The sequence below is a fragment of the Microplitis demolitor genome, chromosome 2 (assembly GCF_026212275.2).
Source record: "Microplitis demolitor isolate Queensland-Clemson2020A chromosome 2, iyMicDemo2.1a, whole genome shotgun sequence".
Taxonomy (NCBI): domain Eukaryota; kingdom Metazoa; phylum Arthropoda; class Insecta; order Hymenoptera; family Braconidae; genus Microplitis; species Microplitis demolitor.
Genome location: NC_068546.1, coordinates 1268925 through 1287302, shown reverse-complemented (window position 1 = coordinate 1287302; position 18378 = coordinate 1268925). Strand labels below are relative to the sequence as shown.

The window sequence follows — 18378 nt, the reverse complement described above, 5'->3', positions numbered from 1 at the left end:
ACCCTCATCCAGCGGTTGATAACGCAGAGCGTGAACTACCCTATGCTTCTCTAAGGGATGATAACTTATTTTCCCATTCATGTTAAATAAAAAACCGCCCCTATGATAAAACAATTTGAAACTGACTTTGTTTAACATAGAAAGATTTTAAAATAGAAAAATTCTTTCATAAAGTTGTTTTGTCATAGAGATATGCAGAATAGAGAAATATTAAGGAGAATTGTATAGTTATGGAGAAATTTCATAATATAAATATGTTAACACCTAATTCTATCATATTATAGTAAATTTTGTAGAGACTTAATTTTCATAGAGATATATATCGAGATATTTTGGACATGAATTATTTTAGCATATATTTATATTTAATAGAATAAATCTACACAGAAATAATTTTACATAGAATTATTTTGCAACATAAAATTTAATTAATTAAAAAGTATGGGTATAAAATGTTACGATTGAAGTTAGCTGACTAATAACTTTTGAATTTTTTTATAACGATAAATTATGAAAAAAAAAATAAAATAAAAAAATGCACATGTAGAAAATTGAAAAAACTAAAGGTGCATTTTTTTATTTTTATTTTTTTTTTTAAATTTAATTGTTGAAATAAAAAAATAAAAAAAATTTCAATTATTTGCTAACTTAAAATACTGAAATTAGCTGACTAATGACTTTTGGATTTTTTTAAAACGATAAATTATGAAAAAAAAAATAAAATAAAAAAATGCACATGTAGAAAATTGAAAAAACTAAAGGTGAATTTTTTTTAAATATTTTTTTTTTTTATAATTTGTCGTTTTTAAAAAAATCCAAAAATTTGCCGGCTAATTTCAGTATCATTTGAAGTTAACAGACAATCATGAATTTTTGAATTTTTTTTTTCAACAGTTTAATTTAAAAAAAAAAAATAAAACTAAAAAAATGCACATGTAGAAAATTAAAAAAGCTGTAACTGCAATTTTTTGAAATATTTTTTTTTATCATTTATCATTTTAAACAAAATTAAAAAATTATCAGACGTCAACTTATTTCTGTATCTGTAGAAAATTTTGTCAGAAAAAATCACAACAATGAAAATTCATGAAGAAAAATTTTTCAAAAAAAATTTCATGGAAAAATACGTTACCAACTGGACACAGATTCATTTTCAAAAATTATAAATTCGCGCCACTGACAGCCACATTGTAAACACTCCGATGTAAATAAAAATGAAAAGCATATATTTTATCGAATGTATAAGTGTAATATATATTAATAAAAATATTTTGTGATGAAATCCAAATTTTTTATAATTAATCAACTGATTAATTGATTAATCACTTTAATAATTACAAGAAGTTCTGTTTAATTTAAAAAAAAATGTCGCAGTGTCAAATAGGTTAGAAATTTTTTTTTTCATATTTGAAATTTATTTTTAAAACTCATGAGGTTTATAAATTACAGTTAGTTGTGATATTTTATTGGAATTATTGGAAATATCTTTTAATAACATTCTCTACGCACGTCAGTTGTACCCACGTGAAATATTTACTAAAAAAAAAATCTACAGCTCCGCTGTTTATAAATCAGAGCATCCGGAGGTCAATGAGTATTTTAAGAATATTTTATTATCTATCAGGGAATTATTAAATTTCGATGTGACGTCAATTAAAAAAATTAATTTTGTAATTTGCGAGGGAGACCAACAGATTGAAAAATTCGTCTTTGATTTGTTTAATTTCCGCATCACAGATAATGAGTAAGTTTTTCCCTGATTAAAAACTCCGATTGAATTTGACTGAAACTCTATTATTTTCCGATTGAAATATTTTAAATGAATTTCCAATTTCCAATCAAATTCATTCGGAATTTTCCGATCAAGTCCAATAGAAATATTCAAATCCTATTTTCCCCGAAAATGAAAATTTTCCTTAATAATTTTCCGATATCCGATTAATTTTCCATCGAATTCACTCTGAATTTTCCGATTAAGTCCAATAGAAATATTCAAATCCGATTTTCACCGAAAATGAAAATTTTCCTTAATAATTTTTCGATTTCTGAAAAATTTTCAATCGAATTCATTCTGAATTTTCCGATTAAGTCCAATAGATATATTTTCACCGGAAATAAAATTTTTCTCAATAATTTTCCGATTGAAATATTTTAAATGAATTTCCAATTTCCAATCAAATTCATTCGGAATTTTCCGATCAAGTCCAATAGAAATATTCAAATCCTATTTTCCCCGAAAATGAAAATTTTCCTTAATAATTTTCCGATATCCGATTAATTTTCCATCGAATTCACTCTGAATTTTCCGATTAAGTCCAATAGAAATATTCAAATCCGATTTTCACCGAAAATTAAAATTTTCCTTAATAATTTTTCGATTTCTGAAAAATTTTCAATCGAATTCATTCTGAATTTTCCGATTAAGTCCAATAGATATATTTTCACCGGAAATAAAATTTTTCTCAATAATTTTCCGATTGAAATATTTTAAATGAATTTCCAATTTCCAATCAAATTCATTCGGAATTTTCCGATCAAGTCCAATAGAAATATTCAAATCCTATTTTCCCCGAAAATGAAAATTTTCCTTAATAATTTTCCGATATCCGATTAATTTTCCATCGAATTCACTCTGAATTTTCCGATTAAGTCCAATAGAAATATTCAAATCCGATTTTCACCGAAAATTAAAATTTTCCTTAATAATTTTCCGATTTCTGAATAATTTTCAATCGAATTCGTTCTGAATTTTCCGATTAAGTCCAATAGATATATTTTCACCGGAAATAAAATTTTTCTCAATAATTTCCGATTAAATCTGATTAGAATTTTCCAATCAGATTCAATCGAAGTTTTTAATCAGAAATTATTATGAAGTTTATCCCTCTAAAATACCCCGATAAAAAATAAATATATAAATTATATATTTTTAATTTTATAGAAAAGATCCGTATTTTTTGAAAACGGAAGACGCGCTACGAGAACTAACTCTCAAGTTACTAATGTCCGATAATTACTTACATAAATTACCGGAAGATCGCACATTTTTCATTGAAATAGAAACAAATGAGTCAGCCCACATCGGCCTTAGTGAGAATCCACAGTGTCTGGAATTTCCATGGATCAGTAAAGAACCCGCAGGCTCATTAACTCAGGACACTAGTTATTTATTACCATTAAAGACAATAAAAACAGAATATCTAGGCTTACAAATATATGCAGTGACTTCTAATCCTTTGAAGAAATAAATCAGTACACAAATTTACTAGTTTTTAATTAATTATATTTTTAAAAATATATTTTCCAATACAAATTTAATTTATATTCAGTTTTACTTGGATCAGTAGTTTGACAACAAGATGGCGTTTGATTTTAAAATGGCCACTCATTACGGTTCTGGTTGTAATCGTAAATTTATTCTTTTAACAGAAGAAATTTTGTTTTTAATTTTAACAAATTATTTACATTAATTTTAATTATTAAAAAAATTATTTTTATTTTCTTAGTAGTTTTTATAATAGTTAACAAAATTTACAAATACATATTTCAATATTCTTATTCAGGGAGAAAAGGGTCTGAGATACAAAAAAAAATAGGATATGTGATATTTTTTTTCAGAGGAGCTTGTTTATTAAAATTCTCAAAATTTGTGACATTATTAAGCGACATTCCAAGAATATCCTGCTAAGTTTTTGGAGAAAAATATTGAAAAATAAGCCGGTGGTAGTGGGGAGAGACGAGTCAAAAAAAAGTCTCCATGCCGTAGGCAGGATAACTCATGACTGCTTCATCTGAAATAAAAAAACCAAAAAGATTTCTTTAGAACACAAGTTTATCTTGGATTTGAATCAAGGAATAAACAAAATATTCATTTTTGAATTTTTGGTAAAGGTGCAATAAAAAAACTATGATTTTTCCCAAAAATTGCTCCTTTTGTTTTATTAAAAAGTAAGTAGTTATTGAAAAAAAAAATCCTTCGTTCAAATCTAAGATAAACTTGTGTACTAAAGAAATCTTTTTGGTTTTTTTATTTCAGATGAGGCAGTCATGAGTTATCCTGCCTACGGCATGGAGACTTTTTTCAAGTGACTCGTCTCTCCCCACTACTACTGGCTTATTTTTAAATATTTTTTTCTGAAAATTTAGCAGGATATTCTTGGAATGTCGCTTAATAGTGTCACAAATTTTGAGAATTTTAAAAAAGAAGCTTCTCTAAAAAAAAATCACATATCCTCTTTTTTTTTTTATCAGACCCTTTCCCCTTAAAGTATAATTATAATAATAAAAATTTTTAATTACACAATAATTAATAACTAGAACACACAGTAACAATAAATTCATATCAATAAGTCAAATAATTAAAAAAATTATACGCAAATAATCTTATTTTTAAATAAAACAAACAAACCAATACGCGTAAATAATATTTCTTTGGCAGTACAAGATTTTTAAAAAATACTAATTACATATAAAATTAAAAAAAAAGTGAACAATCTAAATAAAATTAAGTATAGGCACTAGAAGGATCACAGACTTGAACACTTGGCAGCCACAGAGGGCGCCAATGGTTAAAAAATTATTGCGTTGTATTTTACGCAAAAAATTTGATGATAACGTAGAACAGAATCGTCATCGCGAGTGAGGAAACTGGTGAAGTAGCCGTAGAAACGTGTCCATGAGCGATTTCTGCTCGGGTTAAGGATCCCAGGGGCACTTCAGCGACGACTTTGGAACTGCGTTCACTGATTCGGACGATGAGTTTCTCGGTTTCCGCGATGCAAGCTCTCAATTGCAAAGCCGACGGCTCTTTTACCGTTGACTGAACAATGACGAATATGTCATTCTCTGGGGTAACGTGCCCGCGCAATGAGCACTGGGCTACTTGAATTTGTCTTCCTAGGGCCAGAAGAAGTTTGTCGAGTGTGACGGCATCTTTGTCGGCTTCTTCTTCCATCATGTAGTAAATCCGATCCAACTTTAAAGTAAACAGTAATATTAGTGTCAGTTTGTCTCTCAATAGTGAACTTATCAAAAAAATCCACGGGGGATTGCATGGGAACTCATAGAAATCTATATGGAAAAGTATGGATTTATGTATGAATCCATGGGAATTAATATAGGATTATATGGATTTATAAAAGAATTTATGTATGAAACCATGGGTATCTGGATTCCCATATGGAAATCTATGGGTATCTGGATTCCCACATGGAAATCCATGGGATGTGGAATCCCACACGGGAATCCATAGGTATCTGGATTGCATATGGAAAATCCACATAGGAAATTGTAGGTACTTGCATTTCTATATGGGAATCCATGTAGGAAACCATACGAGATTCCCATATGGATTTTAACATGATGCGAATCCTCATAGGAAATCATCGAAAAAATCCGCATGGGAATCCATACTAGATTTCCATATGGATTTGGCATGGTGTGGATTCCCATAGAAACCCATGTGAAAATCTATATCGAGATCTATGCTGGATTCCTATAAGAAACCATATGGGAATCCATCCGAAAACGCCATATAGGAACCCACATATGAATCTAGGCTGGATTCTCATATGGATTTTTTTAATGGGGAACAGTAATGTGATTTACCTGTTTTTTGGAGTAAAATATCCGGGCAGCGCCGCCACAAACTGGACAGCAACTTCCTGGAGGAGTAACGCCAATGCAATTCGCAGGATTTAGTCTAGGACACTTGACATTGTCACCACATCTAGGAATGTTTCGATCGCCGATCACACCCACGGCAACGCAAGTTCCCACGTAGTCGACAATAGTCCTATCAGCCCAGGCAGCACACTCGCTGCTGTAAACTTCACCATTCACGGCACAAATCGGCCCCCGAAGACTGCATCCCCGCAAACAAGGCCCGTGGTACGCCAGAATAGCCCCGGATTTTACTAAAGCACATGAGGAATTGTGCTGACGGTTGTCCCGATCGCAGACTGGATCCCCGTCAGCACTCCGAAGATCGCAATCCATGGAAATGCATTCGTATTGTCTGCAAGGTTTGTGGATTGGCGATAAACAGACACGTGGTTTGCGCAGACATCTTTCATTGGTCTTGCATGGATTCGGTTGGCATGGATCAATGGACGAGCAACTTCCGAATTGAATTTCCGTGGAAGATAGTCCCGTGCACTTGGCTAAGCACGCGCTCGCATAAGTGACTCCAAGCCGGCTGCAAACTGGGACATAGTGCGCAGGACAGTCACATGGCAGTGAAGGAACGCGCAACTCAGTACACGTTTTCCTTGAGCAAGTAACTTCACCTTCGAAGCAGTGGCACGGATTGCAGTCCAGGAAAAAGTTGGTCCTATGAGCTACGAAGCGATCTTGAACCCAGCAGGAATTAGGGTTGTAACAGTTGAGTGTTTTACACTTTTCTAGCCCATTAGAAGTGCACTGACAGACGCGATGGCATCCTTGCTGGTCAATTCGTGGTATCTGGACCCAAGTATTCAAAGGAACTAGCAATCGCGACATTTCCCCCAAAGTACACGAGGCGACGCACTTGTACAGTTTGCTATCATTGGGCGTGACAACGCAGACTTGATCATCAGGGCAAGGATTCCGTTTACAAGGAGTCGAAACGTCTGCCGCGGGTAGAATCCCACCGAAAGTTTCTTCATCCTGAGCCTCTTCCATAAACGGCCTCAAAGAAACGCAAGGCATCCCGGGTCTCGGTGGAGACAACTTGGCACAGAGACTCGCCGCCGTATGAGTTCGCCCTATTGCCGTCCAATCAACGCAATTGGCCATCAGTTCTAGGCAGTCTTCCCGACACAGCTGGGTCTCATGAACACGATTCTCGCAAGGCCTTAACTGGAGAACACACGCCGCGGCACGCAATGACTCCAAAGGACACGAAGGATCCGCACGAACCGGAACACCCAGACCCCGGATCACTCCCCCACGGGCCCAATGGTCAGCTTCCCAGCGTGCTGCGTCATCAGCTGACTTCGAACACGACCTAAACAAGTTAACCGGCCGGTTGTTGAACTTCGTGCAGTAAGACAACCCAGTGCAGCCTATTTCGCACGGTTCTTCCGAGTCTTCAATACACCGACGCAAGTCTGCTTCATTCGCAGAAGACAAGCACTCAGTCTCCATTTGCGACCAAGCGACTTCCCAATCAGCTTGGAACGCTTTCCAGCATAGACTCTGACAATTAGTACTTGCAGCTCGCGAACAACACGTCAGCTTCCCAATATCCAGCGGTACCCGCGATGGTTTTATTGGAGTTGTCTGCAGAATGCAGCTCCACAGAGGCATATGTGGCTTAACTTGTCCGCATTTCTCTTCCAACGTATCCAGAATATCGCGAATTGATGATGCACTGAACAAAACCTTCCTACAAGCATCCAGACAACCAGGCGTCGTTGCTTCCTTACAGCAGTTCAAGTCTGAAACAGGTCACGGAAATTAGCATCAGTAACAAATTCGCTGGTAAATAAATCTTATCGTAATTTCTTGGGGCGTATGCTTACACTGCTTTGGATTTTCAGGATTCGCTGCCTCGGCGACTGCTTTCAAGCACTTTGGCACTTGATGAAAGCAACCCTTGCTACTGTACAATTTTAGACTGAATTGCTTGCCCGGTTTATGAAATAAATCACGACAAACAGAGCGGCACGTCGTGTTGGAAACATTGCTGCAGCAACTTTCACCCTCTTCCCGTCTTTCTAAGCATGAATAGAATTCCAATTCATCACTCGGACGGCAGGAATTTTCTAAATGCATCCGTGAGCCTGCTAATGCACAAGATGACTGACACAGGGGATACTGCGCTAAGTGGCAGCAGCTTCTGCCGACCCAGTCTCCATTATTATCAGCCTCTAAAATATTATTATTATTATTTTTTATCTTTAGCTGTTAAGGCCACAGTTCAAAGCAATTTTGTACCTACCAGTCAAAGTTGAATTTACGCATGCCCAGAATTCCGTCTAGAAAATAGAAATTTTTTTTTTTAATTCCGCACAATAACGAAGTGGAAATCGGCTGTAGATCGATCGATTTGGAGAAGAAAGGACATAATGGGCATGGAAAGGAAGAATAGAAATGCACTTAATAAAAGTATTTACCATTTCATGGGAACAGACTTCGGTCAATCTCGAGCTGACATTTTCACGCGCTTCGGAATCGGCTCCTATGGCGACCAATGAAATCTTTGATAACAAAAAATAAAACATATACATATGAGATAACATTTAAAAACTTGGTCATGTTTTTTAAGTCGTAGGTTGTAGCAATATCCTGTTCTACGACAGAATATCAATTGATGAGAAAAAATAAAAAAAGGGACATGAGCTAATAGTGCATACATTAAGTTGATAAAAAATTTGTTTATACTCGAGTCCTCATTGGAGATTCAATAGACGTTTTTCTTATGGTATTTACATTATATTAGTATGTGTCACGTATATTGTTGCATATAACTATGAGTCGGAGAAGGCTCGAGCTGAGTTATAACTTTATATATATATGTAATGTAACTAGTGTATGTAATACAAATGCTTTTGTGAATGTAATATATAAGATAATAAGATGGATTGTATAAATTTTATATATTATATAAGTATTGTGGGGATAGAAAACGGAAATGTATAAGTAGCGACGATTATCTTAAATTCAGAGTACAAGTCAGGGGTCACGTTCTTTTATCAGTTTATCTAGCTTTTGAAAAAAAATGTATAAAATCCTGTTAATTTAAATATTTATTACTATTCTTATTATTTTATCTTTGATAGTTTTGTTTGAATTTTAAAAAAATTACCGGTTCAATGAATCTCGGAAATCCCATGGGAAGTTTTTGACTTTGAAGTGAAATTACGGCAGAACTATCAAAGATACGGTGAAAATGTTAAGGAACAATTTTTTAGAGCGTTTAATTCTCTACAAAAAAGGTCCTGATAACTTTCGATGTAAGTTTGATCGGGTGGAAGCTATGGTCGTTTGAAGAAGAGTAAGAAAATAAAATCGCAATATTTATTAAAATGGATTTTCTTTTTTAATTTTTGTTGTAACTCATAAACTACTGGTTTTTAGTGGAAGTATGTGGAAATGTTTTTTGTAGGAAATTAAATTTCCTACAAATTTGTATTAAAACATTTTTACCGTATCGTTGATGGTTTGGGAGAAATTTATAATTTTAGTGTGATGTTAATTAAAAAATAATAATTGTTGTTTGTAAATGATTAATTGTAATATTTATCCTCTCAAAAACCTTTTGAATAATTTTAAAGCATCTAACTGGAGAGCCGGGTATTTGAACCGCGATATTATTAGCAACAACTTCCTTTTATATTTTTTCCTCAGCTGTGAATTCGCGACCCTCGCAAGAGTACTTTTAGAAGACAAAATAAAAATAAAAATTAAAATAAGTGACGTTTGTTTAAGTATTTAAAAGTATTAAGCATTCAAATTAAATATATTTACTCATAAATCAAAATTACTAATTACTAGGGCCAGGATTTTCAATTTAAAAATAATAATTAATAATCAATGGGGTTAAATTTTTGGAATTACGATAAAAATATTGGTTGTATCAAAAAATTTTTCAAATAAAAGTTGTTCAAAATTTAATTTTTAAAAAAAAATGTCTCTTATAATTTTTCCATAGGACTAACAAGAAAGCCGTAATTATGAAATTAAGATTTTCATAATTATCAAAAATTTGAATCATTCATTATGAATCTTAATTTTGGAATTACGGTGAATATATTGGTTGTATCAAAAAATTTTTCAAATAAAAGTTGTTCAAAATTCAATTTTATAAAAAAAACGTCTCTTATAATTTTTTCATAGGACTAATAAGAAAGCCGTAATTTCAAAATTCAGATATTGATAATTATCAAAAATTTTAATCATTTATTATAAATCTTAATTTAGGAATTACGGTGAAAATATTGGTCGTTTAAAAAAATTATAAGAGAGATTTTTTTTAGAAATTTAAATTTCCTACAACTTTTGTTTGAAAACTTTTCTGATAAAACCAATATTTTCGCCGTAATATCAATCATTTGAATCGTTAATTTCAAAATTAAGGCAAACATCTTGTGCCTACTAATTCCGTAAACTTTTTATTTAAAAATAAAAAAATAAAATATTTTTAAAGAAATAATTCGAAAATTTTATTAATTCTAAGTGGAAAAAATAAAAAAAAATAAAATTCATATCCGGTTTGTCAAAAATAACAGAGGAAGTACTCATCAACAGTCAAAACCATCAGAGATTCGTCACTTTTCATTTATAATTCCATCTTCACCTTTTTTTTATTTTCATTTCTTTATATATCTTTTAAATCTTAACTCTAGCTTCTTGATCTTTTAAACATGAAAGTTATACTTTGTTTACTTCCTATCAAGTCATTTTTATCTGATAAGTTATCTCGCTAACAAATATATCGATCATGGTAACGGATCTTCGTTAAAACTTCGATAAATATAAAAAAAATATATATATAAAAATGTGTTACCTCAGAACATGCGTTACGACACAGACCCTCTGCAACTGAACAACAAGAAATTTCTGTAAAAAAAAAAATTAATTAATTAATAAAAAAAAAAAAAAACAATTTTTTTTGGCGCGCAATTTTTAAATTTATACTCCTGCTTAAAATCAAAATTTCTCCTAAACTATCAATGATACAGTAAAAATGTACATGTACAAATTTGTAGAGGATTAAATTCTTTATAAAAAAGGTATCTATGTACTTTTACTTAAACTCACTAATTTACAAGTTATAATTAAAAATTTAAAAAAAATGATTTGATTAAATTTGACAATAAAAATTTTTTACACGCAAAATTAAAATATCTTCTAAACTATTGAACTTACGTCAAAAGTCCCTCTGTACTTTTTTGTAGAGAATTAAATTTCCTAAAAAAATGTTCCTATAAATTTTTTTTATATCTCTGATACTTTCGCTGTAATTTAAATTAAAAGTCAAAAAAAAGTCTATGGGATTTTTTCTAACACGATTTTATATACGAAATATCCAGACAAGTTATAAAAGTAAAACTAAACAGTTGTAAAAAATATGTCACTAATTTTTACGTATGTTCTGTGAGATGTAATAAGAGAGGTAGGTCATGTGGTAGAAAAAATTGGTGTAAGTGTAGTATATAGGGGATAGAATAAGTAGAGAAATAAAAAAAGTAAAGAAAAGTAAAAGCAGAATACGGAGCGTATGGTTTTGTTACAAGAGACGTGAGAGACTTTAAAGAAGATGCCGGTCACAGGCACGCCCCGTGTCATAACGTAGGCCCTTTGTGGACCCCACATGCGGGACCGTTTGACGTCTGATCTATACTAGATCCAGAGATCTACAGACCAGAGATCCAATCCAGAGACCGAGGACCAGATACTCTGCAGATGTAATGAGACTACTATCAGACCCGGTTGCTCTCAAGAGTCGCAAGGGTGTCAGTGCGGGTGTAGATCGAGTACGTTACCTAAATGCTTGTACAGGAAATGCTCATTCATTCTACATTATACAGTTGGTTTAAAAATCAAGGGGAGAAATATTGTAGATTTACTTTCGTTTGACTCATTCGACCTTTTGTAGTATCGTCAAATAGACCCGATGATTGTGGAAAATTTTTTTTTTAAATAAATAAATTTATACAAGTGACGTTACAAAAATTATTTTAAATAAATATAGATAGAGGAGAATGGACGAACGAAATACTGAGGCGCGTAATTTTAAATTATTTAAATTTAAAAAAAAAACTGGAGCTCGTTCGGGTTTTTATCGAAATTTTTATTTTTTGGCGCCCCATTGCGCCTGCCCTTAAATATTTGAAAATTGGCTTTTATTATTATTAAAAAAAAAAAAAAAAAAAAAAATTACGGGGCAACACGGGCTCTGACTTGATTTTTTTTCTGATTTTAAGAAAATTTTTAAAAAATTTCTTTACAAATTTTTTTGTGTCCCATGGCGCGCTTTTTTAAATATTTAAAAATTAAATTTTATTAATAATAAAAAAAAAAAAAAAATTATTAAGACTGTAGTGATACTGAATGATGCATGTTGAGTTCTCTGCAAACGAAACAGCAAGACAATTAAGTTAATAGATGCCAATTAGTCTGCAAATTGTTCTGGCATTTCAAGTCATATTTTTAAATATTTTTATTATTATTAATTTATTATCATTATTATCATTCCTAATTTATATTTTTTTTTTGCTATGTAAATTCAATATTCAAAAAATAAATTTATAGAATGTAAACATTGGACCCTTGAATTTTGTTACTTCCGGGAAATATTTAAAAATTTTTAAAGAATTTTCATGTTTACACAGCTGGACCGTTTTATAAATGTCTATATATTATATTTTATTCTATAAAAATAAAATAATTTTATTTAAGTAAAATATAAAATTTATTTATAATTATTAATTTTTTGGATTTTTGCCAATTTGATGTTGGGAGCTCGTAAAATTTTAAGTATCAAAAAAATAAAACTCGCGGGATTTTTGTGGCTTATGATGTGGGATAAACGAAAATAGATTAGACGTTGTGGTGAATATTTAAGCGCAAAGAGAGTAGTCTGGAGAGTTTTATTCGAGTTTGAGTAATGTCTGTGATATCTGGTATTTATTAAGATAACAGACACTTTTAACACACTTTTTTAATCATTTTAATAACAATTCATTCATCATTTTTCAATTTTCAGTAGTACACTTAACATTTTTATCAACCTTTTTTTATTTCTCTCTAATAATAATTCAAATTTTTCATTTTATTTTACTCTGGATAATTTATATTCCCTTTAAAATTACGATTTTTTAAATTAAAACACGAAGCGCCAATTTTTTCTACAACTCCAAGGTCCGTGGATCGAATCCAGTCCAAAGCGAAATTTTAATTTTTAAAAAAAAATTTTTTTTAATAATTTTTCGATCTAGGGATCAAATTCCGTCTATGTAAAGAAAAAAATTCAAATTTTTTCGGATTCAAAAATTTAAAATCAAATTTTTATTATTAATTAATTTTATTTATTATTCTGAGGTTTACAATTCGAATGTAAATTTAATTTTTTATTTTTTTCAAATTTAAAAAATTATTTAAAATTTTTTTTTTATCTATGAAATTTTATTATCAAAATTTTTTTGATTTTTTTTTAATAATACTTCAAATTTTTCATTATATTTTACTCCAAATTATTTATATTCACTTTAAAATTTATTTTTTAAAATTAAAATCCAAACCTTAATTTTTTTCTACAATCCTAAGGTCCACGGATCGAATCCAGTCCAAAGCACAAAACGACTTTTCAAAAATAAATTTTTTTTTTTGTAAAAATTAATAAAATATTTTATAAATAATCAAAAATACCCAATTAATAAATTACTTTAACGAACAATTTCCTCATCTACGGATCAAATTTCATCCGAATAAAAAAAAAATTCAAATTTTATCTGATTCAAAAATTTAAATTAAAATTCTTACAAAAATTTTTTCCTCACTTATTAATAAAGGAAGGGGGGAAAAATGGGTCCCTAAAAATTTGAGGACCCCCCTACCCTACAATTAATTACAAGTAAAAATTTTATCAATTTTCCTGAGGTTCACAGATCGAATCCCATCGACTGTAAATAAATTTTTTTTTTTTTTAACGCTCGTATATTTGAGCCTCGGTTAATTACAATTTAGTCACGTCGTAAAAAAAGTACTTATGCAAAAGATGTCCAGAATAAAATGAAATTAATGCCTGCGTCTTAACTCTCAAACATAAAAAAAAAAATTTAATACTTAACGCTAATTTACTCAATTGCATAGATATTTAAATGACGCAATTACCACATCCACTACTAAAATAAAAAAAAAATAAAAATATAAAATCATAAAAAGTGGTAAATTAAATTTAACAAATCAGGCAGCAATAACCGACACTCGCTACTAGTTTTCACTAAAATTACCGCTACCGCATCATATATTAAACAAGTTTGCCATATTTAATATATATCACTCATAATAAACGATGAATAGATTTATTATATATAGATATTTAAATTCAATAGCCGTTCATCTCTTACTTTATTATTTTTTTATGTATCTTACACATGTGGGTCACTTAAATCCTCAATTTATAATCATATCTACTAACGAGAAGTTGACTCCATGTACTTTGAATGAGCAGTTCATACTTTTTATTCTTTATATATATATTCAAGAAGGATGGATCGCGCGAGAAATTAAAGTGAGCGTGAAATAACTCTCACATTTTATTTTTTTTTTTCTAAATATTTTCATTACCTGGTTTATAAATTTTTTTTTTTTTTTTTAATAGAAATTTGTCTATTTTTTTTTTTTTTAACGCGTGCAAAAAAATTTTTGGCGCGAAAAATTAAAAATTTGAAATTTTATTTAATTATTTAATTTCTTGACAGGAAATTTTTTTTTTATATAAAATTTTTTTTATTTATTCCGGATGTTAAGACAAATGATAATTGCAATAAATATATATATATATATATATATATATGTATATGTATGAGATAAATTCAGTAGTAAAAATATTTAAAAAAAAAAAAAAAAACTTATGGCGGGAAGCTGTCGTCAATATTTTATTATATACATTAATATGAGTGATGACGAATACTTATGACGATGGGTTCAATGAATTTATCATATGTAATATTTAAAAATTTTTTTTTTGAAAAAAAAAAAAAAAAAAAAAAAAAAATGGAGTAAAAAATAAGTTACCTTGTAAAGAGTATGATAAATTAAAAATTCCAAATAAAATCCATGGGCAGAAATAAATAAATTTTTGAACCCACATTTTGGCACTGAATTATTTTTTAAAAAATGAATTCGGAGTAAAAAATAAATAATTTAACGGGTGTATTAATTGTTACATGTTGATAAATTTATGGGAGGATATAAGTGATTTTAATTATGGTAATAAATAATGTGACGAGAAGCGTTTGGTTCAACGCGTCTCGATCGACTGAGTACTCTGGACTTGGGAGCTTTTTGTATTCTAGAGGCGTTGAGAATAAGCTTTGAGAGAAAAGAGGATGGATAAAAAAAATATAAAAGTAGAGGGAGGAGGGACAGAGATAGTGTCGGGAATTACTGTGAATAGAGATGAGAAGCTGGTAAGATGCAGGAGAAGAGGATTAAAGAGAATGTGATGCGGGTGTAAACACGTGCTTTGTTGACAAAAAAAGTTTATTTAATTTTTTATTAAAAATAAAAAAAACGGTTTTAATTTATACTGTTTTGTAATCAAAATTACGGGCTAAATATCAAGAGTACAGTAAAAATGTATGAGAACAAAGTTGTAGAGAATTTAATTTTCTATAAAAAAGATTCTTATGTATTTTTATTTTGACTCAGTAGTTTACGAATTGTCGATAAAATTTTAGTTAAAGTTCAATTTGAATGAAATTTTTGAGATCAATTTTTTTTTGTTCCTTTAATTCGTCATATTTTTGAAAATATTAAATTTACATCAAAAGTCATAAGGACATTTTTTACAGGAAATTTAATTCCCTACAAAATTGGTCATGTGCATTTTTGTCGTATCTATCATGGTTTCGCCATAATTTTGATCAGAAGTTTAAAAAATACTTTTGAAATTTATTTTTCTACGATTCATTATATCGAAGAGTATAAATAAAGATTCAAGCTAAAATATCACAGATACAGTAAAAATGTATAGGAATGGATTTATAGAGTATAAAATTTTCTATAAAAAAGATTTCTATAAAATTTTCTGTAAAGTTGATAGTTTACGAGCCTCATTAATTTAAATATTTAACTAAAAATAATAATAATAATTTATTTATTTATTTAACAAAAAAAAAGTTAAGTAGATTTTTTTAAAAAAATAAAAAAAAAAAAAAGTAAAATAAATAGTTCCGTGAACGGACGCACCTTCTGCAGTACGTGATCTGAATACTGATGATAGGATTCCTCTAACTGTTGATTCCTGGCACTTGTTCATAAAAAATAAGTCAACAAAATAAATAAATATGTAGATATATAATAATAATAATATCAATGCCCTAAATATCATCAATCAATAGTCATATTTATAAATATTAGCTGCAGTTAAATTTAATCATCATTTTAAAATAAATTTCTCATATTTTTTACTCAACGAATTGATCTTTGATGGAATGTCTGTATTTCCTCATTGTTGAGTGCAAATGTAAATGTACTGAGATAATTGAGTATAAAACAATCGTCTCACGTGATGTGTAATTTAAATACCAAAGGAAAACGCATTAAAAAATAAAGATAATGAATAATTGCTAATGAATTCAATTGTCAATTTAATCACGTGCTTATGATTGATAGGCGGTCAATACAAATTTCTTTTTGTTTTTTTCTTCAATGCAATAGTAAAAAGTAATTTTGAGTTCAAAAGATCATTCACCATTTATGGAATAAATTAATTAAATTTCAATCATTTTATGATGCTGAAATTTTAAAATTTATTTTTAAACGATAAATTATTTTTAAAAAAATATTTGAAAAAATTGCGCCTGTGGCTTTTTAAATTTCCTACATGTGCATTTTTTCAGATTTATTTTTTTTGTAATTGATTTTCTAAAAAAAAAAAAAAAAAACAAAAAAGTGTTAATTGTTTGTTATCTTCAGGATCGTAAGTTAGCCATCTAATAATTTTTGAAAGTTATTTTAAATGATAAATGATAAAAAAAAAAATATTAAAAAAAAATGCACTTATAGTTTTTTTAATTTCCTACATGTGCATTTTTTTAGTTTTTGTTTTTTTTTGTAATTAACTTAGAGAAAAAAAAATCCGAAAATTACTAATTATCTGCTAACTTCAGGATTATTTTTTATCACACCATTTTTTAAAAAAACTATTTCTGAACCATGGCAATCATCTGATCCATCAACTCAAGTGTCCACTGAATTTTTCCAAGGTCATATTCAACAATTCCAGTCCTCAGAATCTCCTGATTCCCCGAAACAGCAAAAAAAATTCCCGCAAATTCCTAATTTTGCCTTTTGGCGGGAAAAAAATATTTTTAAACTCCGGTCATAAAATCCATGCTCTAGCCCAGGTGCAAAATAAAAAATATACCAAAATTTAGTTCTAAAGTTCAAAATCATATATTTATAAATATATACATAATAAAAAAGTTAACCAGCAGCCAGTAAATTATTTTTATTACCACTAGAGTAAATCGATTATTTAAACCCGAAAAAGTTTTCAACCCTCATCCAGCGATAAAAGGAGTAGACAGCGAGTCTGGCACAGTCGGGGTGTCTAGTATCTCTGTGTAATGCACATACACAATAGTTACGTGAGGGTAGGTCGAAGTCGAACTCGGCAACTCGCGGAAGTACCAACGCGGGGGTGATATAATCTGTCATATGGGGTCGAGGAAGGCGCCGTGTCGGTTCTTTTGAGCCAACACGGACGCCTTTAAGTCGCATCGATAACTCCAGTTTCAATAATTAAATAAAAAAATATATATAAATTTTTTTTCATCGTATCAATAAATCGCCTGAACTTTATTTATTACACCATTTTCTAATAATTAAATAAAATATATATATATATAATAATGAAAATAGTAAAGTGAAGTGAGTGACAGTTTGACCTGGAGTCTCATTTATAAATGGGTCAATTCAACTTAGCAACCATACAAGTAATTTTATTTTTTATATCCTTGAAAAAAAATATATTTATTATTTTTGTCTTCTCATATATTTATATATTTTTAAAAACATCATTTATATATTTAAAAAAAATTTTTTTTTCGATCAATTATTTTTTTAATTGCACTGTTGGTTAACAATCGATTCGAGCTCCTCTGCCAAGATTATGAAGATTAAAAAATATGAGAAAAAAAAAATAATTAATTATAAATTTAAGTGGTGGTTTATTGATTTATTTTTAAAATCTATCGCTTGTATATTTAGAGAGTCATAGTTTGTGATAAAATTGTCGTTGTTTTTTCCAATAGGAAGAGATTATAAATAAATAAGGAAGGATATAATAATATAATAAATATGGCGACGTGTAAAGCACCGGAAATGACATACACGTGTGAGATTTGTGGTCTCGAGGGATTCAATGACGAAGAAATGAGATCTCACATGGTTTTATATCATCTTCAGGGTGCTGCCAGTTGTCCTTTTTGCGATCTTGGAGAAATATCACCTGCGGAAATGCTTGTTCATGTCAATAGTGCACATTTGGATTATTTGACACCCAGGTAAATATTTAGTTATAGTAATTTAAATAATTACACTGAGACGTAACTAAGGAAATTTGTTGTTTAGATAATTATTGTAATAATAAATAATTTTATGTAAAAAAATTAATCTAACAGACACCAAAGCCAGAGTTGGTTTAAGGCGACTTTATTT

General features: G+C 29.7%; 2 protein-coding genes across 2 annotated transcripts; one reads left to right on the top strand and one right to left on the bottom strand.

The window, feature by feature from the left end:
• Positions 1–1182: 1182 nt before the first annotated feature.
• On the top strand, positions 1183–3320 carry LOC103580362 (mitotic spindle assembly checkpoint protein MAD2B). Its single transcript, XM_008562083.3, has 3 exons — positions 1183–1384; positions 1450–1744; positions 2942–3320. The coding sequence occupies exons 1-3, from the start codon at positions 1366–1368 to the stop codon at positions 3246–3248; spliced, it is 621 nt and encodes a 206-aa protein (XP_008560305.1). The 5' UTR covers positions 1183–1365; the 3' UTR covers positions 3249–3320.
• A 203-nt stretch (positions 3321–3523) lies between these two features.
• Positions 3524–14967, bottom strand: LOC103580363 (reversion-inducing cysteine-rich protein with Kazal motifs). The gene is made up of 7 exons (XM_053743258.1): positions 14728–14967; positions 10493–10545; positions 8100–8183; positions 7925–7961; positions 7506–7853; positions 5608–7421; positions 3524–4975 (listed from the first exon to the last, which is right to left on the bottom strand). The coding sequence occupies exons 1-7, from the start codon at positions 14801–14803 to the stop codon at positions 4592–4594; spliced, it is 2796 nt and encodes a 931-aa protein (XP_053599233.1). The 5' UTR covers positions 14804–14967; the 3' UTR covers positions 3524–4591.
• Between the last annotated feature and the right edge of the window lie 3411 nt (positions 14968–18378).

Bases quoted from the DNA above. Each gene is read 5' to 3' on its own strand.
- LOC103580362 (XM_008562083.3), top strand. The intron at 1,745-2,941 runs GTAAGTTTTTCC...TTAATTTTATAG, and splicing joins TTCCGCATCACAGATAATGA to AAAAGATCCGTATTTTTTGA.
- LOC103580363 (XM_053743258.1), bottom strand. From the start codon at position 14,803: ATGTGGGTTCAAAAATTTATTTATTTCTGCCCATGGATTTTATTTGGA. The intron at 10,546-14,727 runs GTAACTTATTTT...TTTTTTTTACAG, and splicing joins TTTATCATACTCTTTACAAG to AAATTTCTTGTTGTTCAGTT. The intron at 4,976-5,607 runs GTAAATCACATT...TTTACTTTAAAG, and splicing joins TATTTTACTCCAAAAAACAG to TTGGATCGGATTTACTACAT.